This window comes from Rhinatrema bivittatum, chromosome 1 (genome assembly GCF_901001135.1).
Source record: "Rhinatrema bivittatum chromosome 1, aRhiBiv1.1, whole genome shotgun sequence".
Lineage (NCBI taxonomy): Eukaryota > Metazoa > Chordata > Amphibia > Gymnophiona > Rhinatrematidae > Rhinatrema > Rhinatrema bivittatum.
In genome coordinates, this window is record NC_042615.1 from 530,188,300 (window position 1) to 530,200,941 (window position 12,642).

The window sequence follows — 12,642 nt, forward strand, 5'->3', positions numbered from 1 at the left end:
TTTGCTCATCAGGGTTGGGTGTCTCACTACACTTTTGAAGGCCATGAATTTTTCTACTTCCTTGGGTTATGTGTGTGAGTGGCCAGTGTTTGAGGATTGGTTCTGGATATGTCTAGGTGGCTAGCCATGCCTCAGTTTCGCCGGTTATGCATTTCCTGCAGGAGGGCCTTAGTAAGGCTTTAGCTCTCAATACTTTGAAGGTGCTTGCTTGCTGTAGAGAATGGGTTCAGGGTCGACGCCTATCCTCTCACCCTCATGTGGGTCATTTTTTATGAGATGTTGAATACATTTGACTGCTACTCTGGATCCCATTTCCTCTTTTGGAATCTGAATTTAGTTCTGTCTTTTTTTGGCGGTCCTTGTTTCGTTCCTCTCAAGAGTGTTTCAGTTGGTGTTTCTGATCGCAGTTTGGCACGCAGGGTATCTGAGTTGCAGGGTCTTTCTTGTTGAGATCCTTTTCAAACCATTACTCAGGTTAGGGTACAGCTTCACATGGTACCTTTCTCCTTCCAAAGGTAGTTTCCAGTTTTCATATGAATCAGTCTGTGTCCTTACCATCTGAATGTGTGAAGGCATCTTAGGAGGTATTTCAAGGTTACTAATGAATTTCAAAGCTCTGTTCATCTTTTTATGCTGTACAAGCATTGAAGCAGCTTCTAGGACTATGGTGACATCCTGAATAAAAGAAGTGATCATATCAGTGTATGTAGAGGCTGAGGTGCCTCTACAGGTTTGTGCTTATTCCACAAGCGCACATGCTTCAGTTGATGTCGCCATCAGAGATTTGTAGGGTAGCGACTTGGTCATCCCTGCATACATTTTCCAGACTGTATCGTCTGGTTGTCTGAGTTAGGGAGGAAGCCGCCTTTGCTTCAGCAGTGTTGCATGGGGCTCGAACAGCTTCCCAGCCATAGAGCGAGTAGCTTTGGTACAACCCATGTGTAATGGACTGGCCTGACTGAATGTAGAGGAAGATTAAATTACTTCTTACCTGATAATTTCCTTTCCTCTAGAGCAGTCAGGCCAGTCCACGCTCCTTCCAAATGTTGCTAGGTTTCTCACTGGGATCGGTCTGGGAACCTAATTTGACAGAATTACGATCAATTCTTCATCTTTTGGATGAGTATGCCTTTTTCTCACAGGACAAGCAGGATGGTAGTCCTCACATATGGGTGACGTCACAGGATGGAGCCCAATCACGGAACACTTTTATCAAAGTTTCTAGAACTTTGACTGGCCCCTACTGGGCATGCCCAGCATGGCATTAACCCTGCAGCCAGCAGGGGTCCCCCTTCAGTCTTCTTTTTTCCGCGCAGCAGTAGCCTCGCGGTTAAGGAGCTCTGACCACATTCCTGACAGGAATTTCTTCACGGACTTCTTTAAGGTTAAATTTGCCCCACAGGGGTCCCTCCTCTTTCTTTACTCAGCCCGCGGTACTTCGGTAAGTTTTTTGCCGTTTTTCGTGGATTACCGTCGAGTTTGGCCCTCGCGGCCTACTGGCCGTCGACCGTACCGCGGCTCAATTTTTTCCCATGGCGTCGAGTTTCCGTCGGTGCCCAGATTGTACGCGCACCATGTCTATTGCAGACCCTCATAGAGTCTGTGTATTGTGTTTAGGTAGTGAGCATGACGTCCTGACTTGCACCAAATGTGCCTTGATGACACCTAAAGGTCGCAAAGCCAGAATGGAGAAGATGGGACTCCTTTTCCGTGCTCACACCCCGACGCCGTCCATCGCATCAACGTCTTCGGAACCGGCACCGTCGAAGTCGCACCACCGTCGACAAGCCTCCGGTGACCGTCCGCCATCGACATCTCCACTGCCATCGACTCCCGTCCCTTCCCCCGAAGATCGAGGGGATCGGAGGGAGAAACATCGGCATCAGCATTGCAAGTCTTGGGCCCTCGAGGAACCGAAGTCATCGACCTCGATACCGTCCGAGCCTCCATCGAAGAAGCCCCAGCCAGGAGCGGCACCGTCCACTCCTGCGACTGAGACATCGAGGCAACCCTCACCCGATCGGGGTTTGGGAGTCGCGATTCCGCCTGTAAAGGTGGTCCCTCCGGCTCTGCCTCAGCCTCCCTCTTCCGTTACGGAGCCGGGTCTTGTTACCCCAGGTCTCCGGGAAGAACTGGACCAGCTGGTCCAGGAGGCCATCAACAAGGCAATGCAACGGTTCCAGGTCCCTCCGGCACCGACTCTGGCACCGAGAGTGGAACCGGTCACCGACCCGATTCCAGCAGCGCTGGCACCGCTGCTTTCCCGGATGGAAGCGCTCATGACCGCCCTTCCACTGGTAATTCCTGGGTCGCCGACAGCCCCAGTGCGCTCCCCGATGACAGCTTCATCAGGAGGAGAAACACCGTTTCGCATTCCTCCTTCGGGAGTTGTGCCTCAACCATCAGTACCGTGTCGTCCCTCGCCTCCGATTCATTCATCGGGGGCGATACGCACATCAGCGCCATCGATGCCTCCGATGCTGGCACCGATGCCCGCCAGGGCATTCTCGGTGCCCCCGGTGATTCCTTCGATTCTCTCGGAGCCTCAGCCAGGACCTTCGGGTATCCAACCCCTCCTGGTCCTACAGGTCAGCCTGCTGATCCTTATGACACCTGGGGGGATAATACGTCCACAGACACCGATGATTTACCTTCACCTCCCTCTCCTACTGAAAGTAGAAAGAGTTCTCCTCCAGAGGACCTCTTTCATCAATTTTGTGAAGGAAATGTCGGAATTGGTCCCTTTTCAGCTTCAGACGGAGCAAGATGACAGGCACCAGATGATGGAGCTTCTCCAATTCCTGGATGCCCCTAAAGTGATCACCTCCATTCCAATTCATCAGGTTTTTCTTGAACTTCTAAAAAAGAATTGGGAAAATCCTGGATCCATTGTTCCAGTACATAAAAAAGCTGACTCTACTTATCTCGTACAGTCAGCACCTGGCTTTCAAAAACCTCATCTTGACCACCACTCAGTAGTGGTTGAATCAGCCCAAAAGAAAGAAAAAGGACGAAGCCATACTCATCTATACCTCCTATCAAAGAACACAAGTTCTTAGATAATATTGGTCGACGAGTCTACCAAGGGGCCATGCTTATCTCCAGGATAGCTTCTTATCAGCTGTACATGACCCAATACAATAGGGTCATTTTCAAGCAGGTACAAGATTTCTCTGAAACTCTGCCTGAACAATTCCAATGCAAAAAAGGGATGTAAACCCATGGACATCTTTCACTGAGGTATCTGAAATGGAAGTGGAACAGATGCTAAAAAATGTAAACCCCGCCCCACACAAAATTGACACAATACCTACAATTGAACTGAAGAAATCAGCTAACATAGTCACCCATACGCTGACTAAAATCATAAACCTATCCCTAGAAGAAGGGACAATGCCGGATATACTGAAAGGAGCAATAATAAAACCAATAATTAAGAAAAAAAACAGTGATCCCCTTATCCTAAACAACTACAGGCCAGTATCAAATCTTCCTTTAATAGCTAAACTAATCGAAAAAACAGTACAGAAACAGCTGAACACCTGGATAACAATAACATACTGTACCCATCTCAACACGGTTTTCGAAAACCACTACAGCACTGAGACTCTTCTCCTCTCTCTAACAGATAACATCCTGAGAGGCTTTGATAGTGGTAAACACTATATTCTACTAATGCTTGACCTATCAGCAGCCTTTGACACAGTAAACCATAAAATACTACTAAATAGACTGAAAGAAATCGGATTACACGGCCAAACATTAAAATGGTTCAGTTCATATCTAAAAAACAGGTTTTTCCAAGTTCAGATCAACAACTCAGTATCAGAAAAAATGAATCTCAAAACAGGAGTTCCACAGGGATCAGCACTATCTGCGACCCTCTTTAACATCTACATGCTGCCATTATGCCACCTACTTGCAGGACTAGGAATTATCCACTACATTTACGCCAACGACATCCAACTAATTCTACCCATAGACGACACTTTAGAGGAAACACTAAACCTAGCCAACATGTATCTAAGCATTATAAAACAACTACTGACACAAATGGAACTTGTAATTAATATTGATAAAACAGAATTTCTACACTTAGAACGAAAAAACTCTGAAATCAGTCAAACCTCAATAATTCTCAAAGACAACCAGAAAATTGAACTAACTGGGAAAGTACGTAACCTGGGAATAATTATAGACCCCGAAATCAATCTGAAACAACACATATCACTAAAAGTAAAGGAAGGTTATGCAAAACTCATGGTACTCAGAAAACTTAAACCACTACTAACTCAAAATGACTTCCGAACAATACTACAGGCACTAATTTTCTCCAGCACAGACTACTGCAATGCCCTTATGCTTGGACTACCAAATACGACATTAAGACCACTGCAAATACTACAGAACACAGCAGCTAGAATCCTAACCGGAAAAAGAAGGTGGGACCATATAACTGAAACCTTAGCAGAGTTACATTGGCTACCAATTGAACACAGAATCAAATACAAAACCCTATGTATCCACAAACTAATTTATGATGAGAAATCAGATTGGCTAAACACAGCATTACGGGTACACACGCCACACAGGAATCTCTGATCAGCAAATAAAGCACTCCTAACCATTCCATCAGTTAAAACAGCAAGACTGACCCAAGTGAGAGAGAGAGCCCTATCACTAGCAGGACCCATAATCTGGAACACAATGCCTCCAGAGATCAGACTACAAAATGATCTAAAGACTTTCAAGAAAAGTTTAAAAACTTGGCTTTTTAAACAAGCATTTTACAAAAAGACGAAAGAATAGAGAGAAATTATTCAGGAAAAACAGAAAGGCACAGACAACACAGTAAGTAGAACTTTACAATAGATTAGTCTATGAACTCTACACCACAACAAACATAACTATAATACTATGTGTGATAAAACTACCCGTGTAAGTATCTTTGGTACAACTGGTCATGAACTACTTCGCGAAATGTCTATGTCTAATGATATATTGTAACCGAACCTTTAACGGCACCTGTTAGAATGTACTATAGTACGCTTTTACCCTCATTAAATATGTGCCTACATGTAAACCGTTGCGATGGTATTTAACTTAGCAACGGTATAGAAAAGTTTTTAAATAAATAAAATAAATAAATAACATCTTCAAGCCCTTGTAACTAAGGGCTTTGAAGCAGGAAAACATGAAATTAGAACAGCTTATGATGTTTTTAACACTTCCACTAGAGTGTCTGCAGCTGCCATTTCGGCAAGTCGCTGGGCCTGGCTCAAGTCTTCTGATCTTCGCCCAGAAGTTCAAGACAGACTTTCTGACCTGCCCTGCTTAGGGGATAATCTGTTTCGAGAGCAAATTCAACAAATAGTTGCTGAATTAAAGGACCATCATGAGACCCTCAAGCAGCTCTCATCGATACCTTCTGATTTCCCTTCTAAACAACCCTTTAAGAAGGACTCTAAGAAATCATTCTTCCGTACACGGAAGTATTATCCCCCACCAACAAGATCCAGACCGATGAGGCCTTACCAAAAATCTCAGCCTCGAAAGCAAAAACTGCAAGCAGCTCCCCAGCCAGCGCCTGCTTCGGGGTTTTGACTTCCACTGGGAGAGCGGAAGCCAGCTCCGTCTACAAAGCATACCAGTGGGAGGTCGATTAGGTCACTTTCACGAAAAGTGGCACTCAATCACAACCGACCAATGGGTGCTAGCAATCATTGCTCAGGGTTACCACCTAAACTTCTTAACTCTTCCACCGGACTCCCCACCTCTACAAACATGGGGACTAACCGGCCACTCTGTCCTTCTGGAGCAGGAGGTTTCCCTCCTTCTCCAGTCATAAGAAAAGAAAATGCCATACTGGGTCAGACCAAGGGTCCATCAAGCCCAGTCAAACGCAATAGAACCTGTCCCTCTTTCACAACAGGGCCTAGGATTCTATTCCCAGTATTTTCTGATCCCAAAAAAGTCAGGAGGACTTCGTCCAATTCTGGACCTACGAGCCCTCAACAAGTACCTTCAAAGAGAGAAGTTCAAGATGGTAACCTTAGGCTCTCTTCTACCTCTGCTACAAAGAGGAGACTGGCTCTGCTCTCTAGACCTCCGAGACGTTACACCCACATTGCGATAGCTCCGGCTCATCGCAAGTATCTCTGCTTTTTAGTAGGCCAAAAGCACTACCAATATCGAGTGCTCCCTTTCGGCCTAGCATCGGCGCCACGAGTTTTCACCAAATGCCTCGTAGTTGTCGCAGCCTTTCTCAGAAAGGAAGGTGTCCATGTCTACCCCTATCTGGAAGACTGGCTGATCAGGGCCCCAACCCAGCAAGTTGCTTGGTCCTCCCTGAACCTGACCATTCACACTCTAATCTCTCTAGGATTTCTTGTCAATTACGAGAAATCCTATTTACTCCCATCTCAAACCTTATCCTTCATTGGGGCAGACTTGGACACCTTACAGGCAAAAGCCTTTTCTCCCTCAGCAGCGAGCTCAAACCCTCGTGTCTCTAGCTCACCAGTTGCAGTCTCAACACACAGCAACAGCTCGTCAATTTCTCGTCCTGCTGGGACACATGGCGTCCTCAGTCTATGTGACACCAATGGCCCGCCTGGCCATGAGAGTCATGCATTGGATACTGCGGTCACAATGGATTCAAGCCACTCAGCCTCTGTCAACCATTGTTTACATCACCGACGCACTCTGTCTATCTCTCACCTGGTGGAAAGATCACACCAATCTCCTCTAAGGCTTGCCCTTTCACCCCCCAGATCCTCAAATCATTCTCACCACCGACGCTTCCAACATCGGTTGGGGAGCTCATGTAAACAATCTACAGACGCAGGGAGCTTGGTCTCTAGAGGAAGCCAAACACCAGATAAATTTCTTGGAACTTAGAGCAATCCGCTATGCTCTCAGAGCCTTTCAGGATTTCCTTTCAAATCACGTAATCCTGATTCAGATAGACAACCAGGTGGCCATGTGGTACATCAACAAGCAAGGCGGCACAGGCTCCTTCCTTCTGTGTCAGGAAGCTGCGCAGATTTGGGCGGAAGTGCTCTCCCGCTCGATGCACCTCAGGGCCACCTACTTGCCGGGAGTGCACAATGTCTTGGCAGACAAACTGAGTCGTGTCTTCCAACCGCACGAGTGGTCTCTCAATCCATCGGTAGCGACCTCTCTCTTCCAGCAATGGGGGTATCCCCAAATAGACCTCTTTGCATCCCCTCGGAACCACAAAGTGGAAAATTACTGCTCCCTAATTTGGAGCAAGCACTCTCGGCCCAGAGATGCATTCTCCCTCACGTGGGCAACCGGTCTGCTTTATGCATTCCCTCCACTTCCTCTTCTCTCGAAGACTCTCGTGAAGCTACGTCAGGACAAGGGAACCATGACCCTCATAACACCTCACTGGCCTCGCCAAGTGTGGTTTCCCATACTATTGGACCTCTCCATCCGCAGGCAAATTCCCTTGGGAACGGACCCGCATCTGATCACTCAAAACGACTGATGCCTACTCCATCCCAATCTGCAAGCCTTGTCCCTGACGGCATGGATGTTGAAAGGTTAATCCTCCAACCACTTAACCTTTCCAAATCAGTTTCTCGTGTCCTGATCGCTTCACGGAAGCCTTCCACGAGAAAATCTTATTCCTATAAATGGAAAAGGTACACATCATGGTGCACTTCCCAGTCCCTTGATCCCTTTTCCTGTCTAATCCCTAAATTCTTGGACTATCTCTGGCATTTATCAGAATCCGGTCTAAAGACCTCTTCCATTAGAATGCATGGTAGCCGCCTTCCATAAAGGAATCGGGGATGTCCCTATTTCGGTACAACCCCTCGTAACATGATTTCTTAAAGGCTTGCTCCATATCAAGCCACCTTTACGTCCTCCGGCCCCTTCTTGGGACCTTAATCTGGTTCTCGATAGGCTCATGAAACCACCTTTCAAACCTCTCCACTCCTGTGACCTTAAATATCTCACATGGAAAGTGTTATTCCTTTTAGCTATCACTTCTGCCCGCAGGGTTAGTGAGTTACAGGCCCTAGTCACCTATCCGCCTTACACTAAACTCCTGCAGGACCGGGCGGGACTCCGCACTCACTCTAAATTTTTGCCCAAGGTAGTTTTGGAGTTTCATATTAATCAATCCATCATACTACCTATCTTCTTTCCCAGGCCTCACTCCAACCCAGGGGAACAGACTCTGCATACCCTTGACTGTAAACGGGCTCTAGCTTTTTATCTAGACCGTACAGTTGCCCACAGGAAGAGCACTCAGCTATTCATCTCCTTCCATCCCAACAAATTAGGGCAACCTGCGGGTAAGCAGGCTTTCTTCCTGGTTGGCGGACTGCATATCTTTTTTCTATCAGCAAGCAGGCATTCCTTTCCAAGACCGTGTGAAAGCACACTCTGTGAGGGCCATGGCGACTTCAGTAGCACTCCTACGATCGGTGCCGCTTCCTGACATCTGCAGAGCTGCCACCTGGAGCTCACTCCATACTTTCGCAGCCCACTATTGCTTGGACAAAGCCGGAAGACAGGATTCTATCTTCGGCCAATCTGTCCTGCGTAACCTATTTCCAACGTGACGTACCAACACCCTTCCGCCTGCCCGTTAGGGTTCCGGATGCCCTCTACCAAATTCCACCCCAGTTGTTGCGCCTGTTGCACGCCGTTGGGTACATTTGGTGCATGTTCGGACATCCTCAGCTCGGTACTCACCCAAATGTGAGGACTACCATCCTGCTTGTCCTGTGAGAAAGCAAATGTTGCTTACCTGTAACAGATGTTCTCACAGGACAGCAGGATGTTAGTCCTCACGAAACCCACCCGCCGCCCCGCGGTGTTGGGTTCGTTTTATTTTATTTTTCGACACTACCTGTAGCTTTCAAAACAAGACTGAAGGGGGACCCCTGCTGGCTGCAGGGTTAGTGCCATGCTGGGCATGCCCAGTAGGGGCCAGTCAAAGTTCTAGAAACTTTGATAAAGTGTTCCGTGATTGGGCTCCATCCTGTGACGTCACCCATACGTGAGGACTAACATCCTGCTGTCCTGTGAGAACACCTGTTACAGGTAAGCAACATTTGCTTTACCTTTTACCCTGTTATGGCTATTGTCTGTTGTCCCTTTGATTTGTTGGTCTTCTGGAAGTCCAAAAAAAAAAAAGAGGGAGATAATAGATGTATTTATATAAGGTGTTTCCAGTTATTTTTCATTTTAAAGTTGTCCACAGTTAGCTTTTGCAGATAATACTGGCAGGCTGCTGTCAGCACAGATGCATATAAGGAGTGACATCAGCGAGCCTGTTATTCTCTGCTTCCATACGCTGCCAGAAATATATAACCCATGTGTAATGAACTGACCTGACTGCTCTAAAGGAAGGGAATTGCTTCTCTGATAAGGGCTCCTTCCCCACCTTCTGAGCTGAAAGATGGGGAGATGGCAGGGATAGTAACTTTCAAATTGACGCGTGAGTGCACATTTGCACGCGCATTCGTTGGCACAGTAAGCATGCACATGTATGCCATATTTTAAATGCGCGCAAATGCCGCTTCGACTGTGTAAATTGGGGGATTTTAAAAGGGGCGTGTGCGCCAACATCATTTCCAATTTTACCAGTTCGCCCCATTTCGCCCAGTTAAGAGAAAAGTCCTCCAAACCTCTAGTTTAATAGCCTTCGCGCCCCTCAGTTATTCCCGACCCTTAAAACCCCTCAGATCTGCCCATTTATCTTTATTTTATAACTTACACAGCATCCCTAGCAGAAGTAGTTATGCGGCAGAGGGCCTCGGTGCATGGCGGATTGCATAATCATTTACGTGCACATCTGAGCGTTACACCCCAAAACGACCATGCCCACATCCTGCCCCTTTTTGAAAACTTCTGAGATCTGCGCGTGGTGGCATTTATGCACGTATTTGGGCAGCTTTTAAATCTGCTTGGAGCACGCAAGCCTGACATATTCACGCATCCCCTAATTAATGCACATGTTGGGCTTCTAAAATTCATCTTTAGAACTCTGGAATTACTCTGCGTACAAAGTTAATCAAAGTGAATATTTTCCTGTCAGTTTATGCATACATTCATCAAATATTTGTAGGTTTTGGGTTGTTGGGGGTAGATGTGTATTGCAAAATGTATAAAGGTTTTTGTAATTTTGATATCTTTTGAGTAATTTCCACTGTCTTCAGTGTTTTCTACATATTTTGGGGTCAAATTTCCCTGGAAGTGTTTATTGAGTGGTTATGAATTTTGAAAGCTTGTCACAGTTTCTTGAGATTTTGTTGTACAATCTTAGGAGCCATTATCAATGGCAGTTAGAAACCTGCCCCCTTCCATGCAAATATGCCGGGTGTTCAGAATCCAGCACTCTTAACACAGTGTCAAAAGTCTTTTGTATACATTTTCTTTCCGTTTTCCTTGTAAGAATCATGTGAGATGGAATGGCAACAAATATGACTTTTATGATTCCAGCCACCTGGAAGGTTTCCTATCAAATAGAGAGATTCCACAAGCTGTGAGTTTAGATCCTTGATAGTTGATCTGCAGCATAAATTGATATGATATCTCTTGGGTCATAGCAATTGTACATTTTCTTTATTTTGAGTAATGCCCTCTTTTATTGTGTTCTAAAGTTTCCATAGATTTTCCATTTGAAGATATTCCATTGTTTTTGGGTTTTTTTTCTTATTGAAGTGATTCTTGTTTGTCAAGATTTTTCTGACATGTAAATTAAAACTGATTAAATAAAGAGTTAAAAAAAATGTCTTCTGCTCCACGTTGGTCATTACAGAACCCAAAGTGGTGCCATTTTGTTGAGCTTTCCATTATCAAAACTAAAGTTAAGAATGTTTTCATATTTTAACATTTCAGTATAAAACTATGCGCGTGGAGCTGATACCAAAGGAACCTGTAAAGAGTAATAGTACCACGGAGGAAACGCCACAGGTGGTAAAAATGTGTTTCTTATTACCATTTTTTAGAGAATGCAATTTGGCACTTGCAGTTGTTAAGAAATCCTGAGATTTATTTTGGTCATGAAGCTTGATGAAATGACTGTGTTTAAATGCCGGTACAGGAGAGAAAACAAACAGTGAAATGTGCTCCGTGAGATGTATTTTGATGGATGTTTTAACTGTATAGTTCTATGTTCCAGGGCTAATATCCTCACACTGTATATCTATACACACTACTCAAACACATGAGGACTATTCTGCTTATCACTTGAATTTAACACATTTTTCAAAACCCAGGAAATTAGTATCAGAATATGTGCTCAATCGCTCAGGCTCTTGCCCTACACAGGGCTACAACCATTTTCATGGCAATAATAGCACTCGGTTTTCACTTCATTTACCAATTCCCATTAAGTAGTAATTTTTATTTTTTCTGTTTAATTATATTTTTATATATTTATATAATTTAATATTACTTATCTTTTTGTGTTCGTTTTAAAAACCGCTCTAGTTTTTAACACCATTCCGTGAAAGCGGATAAGCAGAATAGTCCTCATGTGTTTGAGTAGTGTGTATAGATTAACTGTATAGTTACCATCTTCAGATTCCATAAAGTGGGGGGAGATGTTGCCAATAGTTTGGTTTGGAATATTTGCCACTACTGTCATCATTAACTGTGGGCAGTTGTGATTTTAAGAGCTATCAGGTGAATTTTCAAAGGAGTTAGGCATGTAGTATAAATATAAGATACTATCGTAGCAATTTTCAAAGCCCATTTATACGCAATAAGCTCACTTAACATGGGTAAAAACTACTGACCATTCAATGGCATATATTGTAGCAATTTTCAAAGGTCCACTTACATGGTAAATTGCATTTATACATGTAAAATCCAGTTTCAAGCATGTAAATGCTTTTGAAATTCAGGCCCTCAGTATTTAAGCACTAGTCTTTTTAAATTTTAGTATAGTATTATGACAGTGGCAATTTGGTTACTAATTTTGCTGCAATAATACAGCTTGGAATATGAGTTGTGAATTTAATGTAATGATTCTAGCCAATTAGAAATAGAAGCGGGGATAATGGCTGCAAAGTCCATCTCACCTTTCTGCTTTCCAGATGACTGTGTTCCACCTGCCTAACATGTGTATGCTTGCAGCAGCACATGGGAGGAGTAAGACACAGGTTGGTGGTGACTTGATGGCACAGGGGAGTGGTCGCAGCATGACTAAGCCTTTCAGGTGTAGGACACTGGTTAAATACCAGCTAAGATGGCTCAAGTGAAATGAGGTGGTGATCTCAATCCAGTTCCAGGGGCCATAGAAGAAGCGTTTGTTTTGCAGTTCCTATCAGATTCCTGCAAATGTTCCTGCATGCCTCTTCATTCACTTGCAACAAGAGCACAATGAGCCAGAGATAGGGTGTCTAGGTTTGGGATGTGTGAGACTGGAAGGTTTCATTATGGAAATATCACAGAGAATGCTGGAAGTGTGTGAAACTGGAATACAGTGAGGTTTGCCCTGTTTAGAGTTTCCATCCTTTTCATGCCTGTTCTCTCTTGTAATGGATTCTTGTTCTTGAACTGGCAGTTTCCTTCTGCTCTTTTGGGTTTCCAGCTCCATTGGGACCTGCCTGTACTAGGCTATAGTGCCATGAGCTTTCATTCACAACTCCT

At 44.8% G+C, this 12,642-nt stretch overlaps 1 protein-coding gene across 4 annotated transcripts in view; it reads left to right on the forward strand.

The window, feature by feature from the left end:
* SLC1A1 (solute carrier family 1 member 1) overlaps positions 1 to 12,642 on the forward strand; it is an 805,722-nt gene that overhangs the window by 388,004 nt on the left and 405,076 nt on the right. For 3 of the 4 annotated variants that reach the window (XM_029613486.1, XM_029613471.1, XM_029613493.1), the window contains exon 6: positions 10,885 to 10,962. In XM_029613486.1, the coding sequence (XP_029469346.1) occupies positions 10,885 to 10,962 (78 nt within the window). The remainder of the gene's footprint in view (positions 1 to 10,884; positions 10,963 to 12,642) is intronic. The other variant, XM_029613480.1, reaches the window with a different exon arrangement.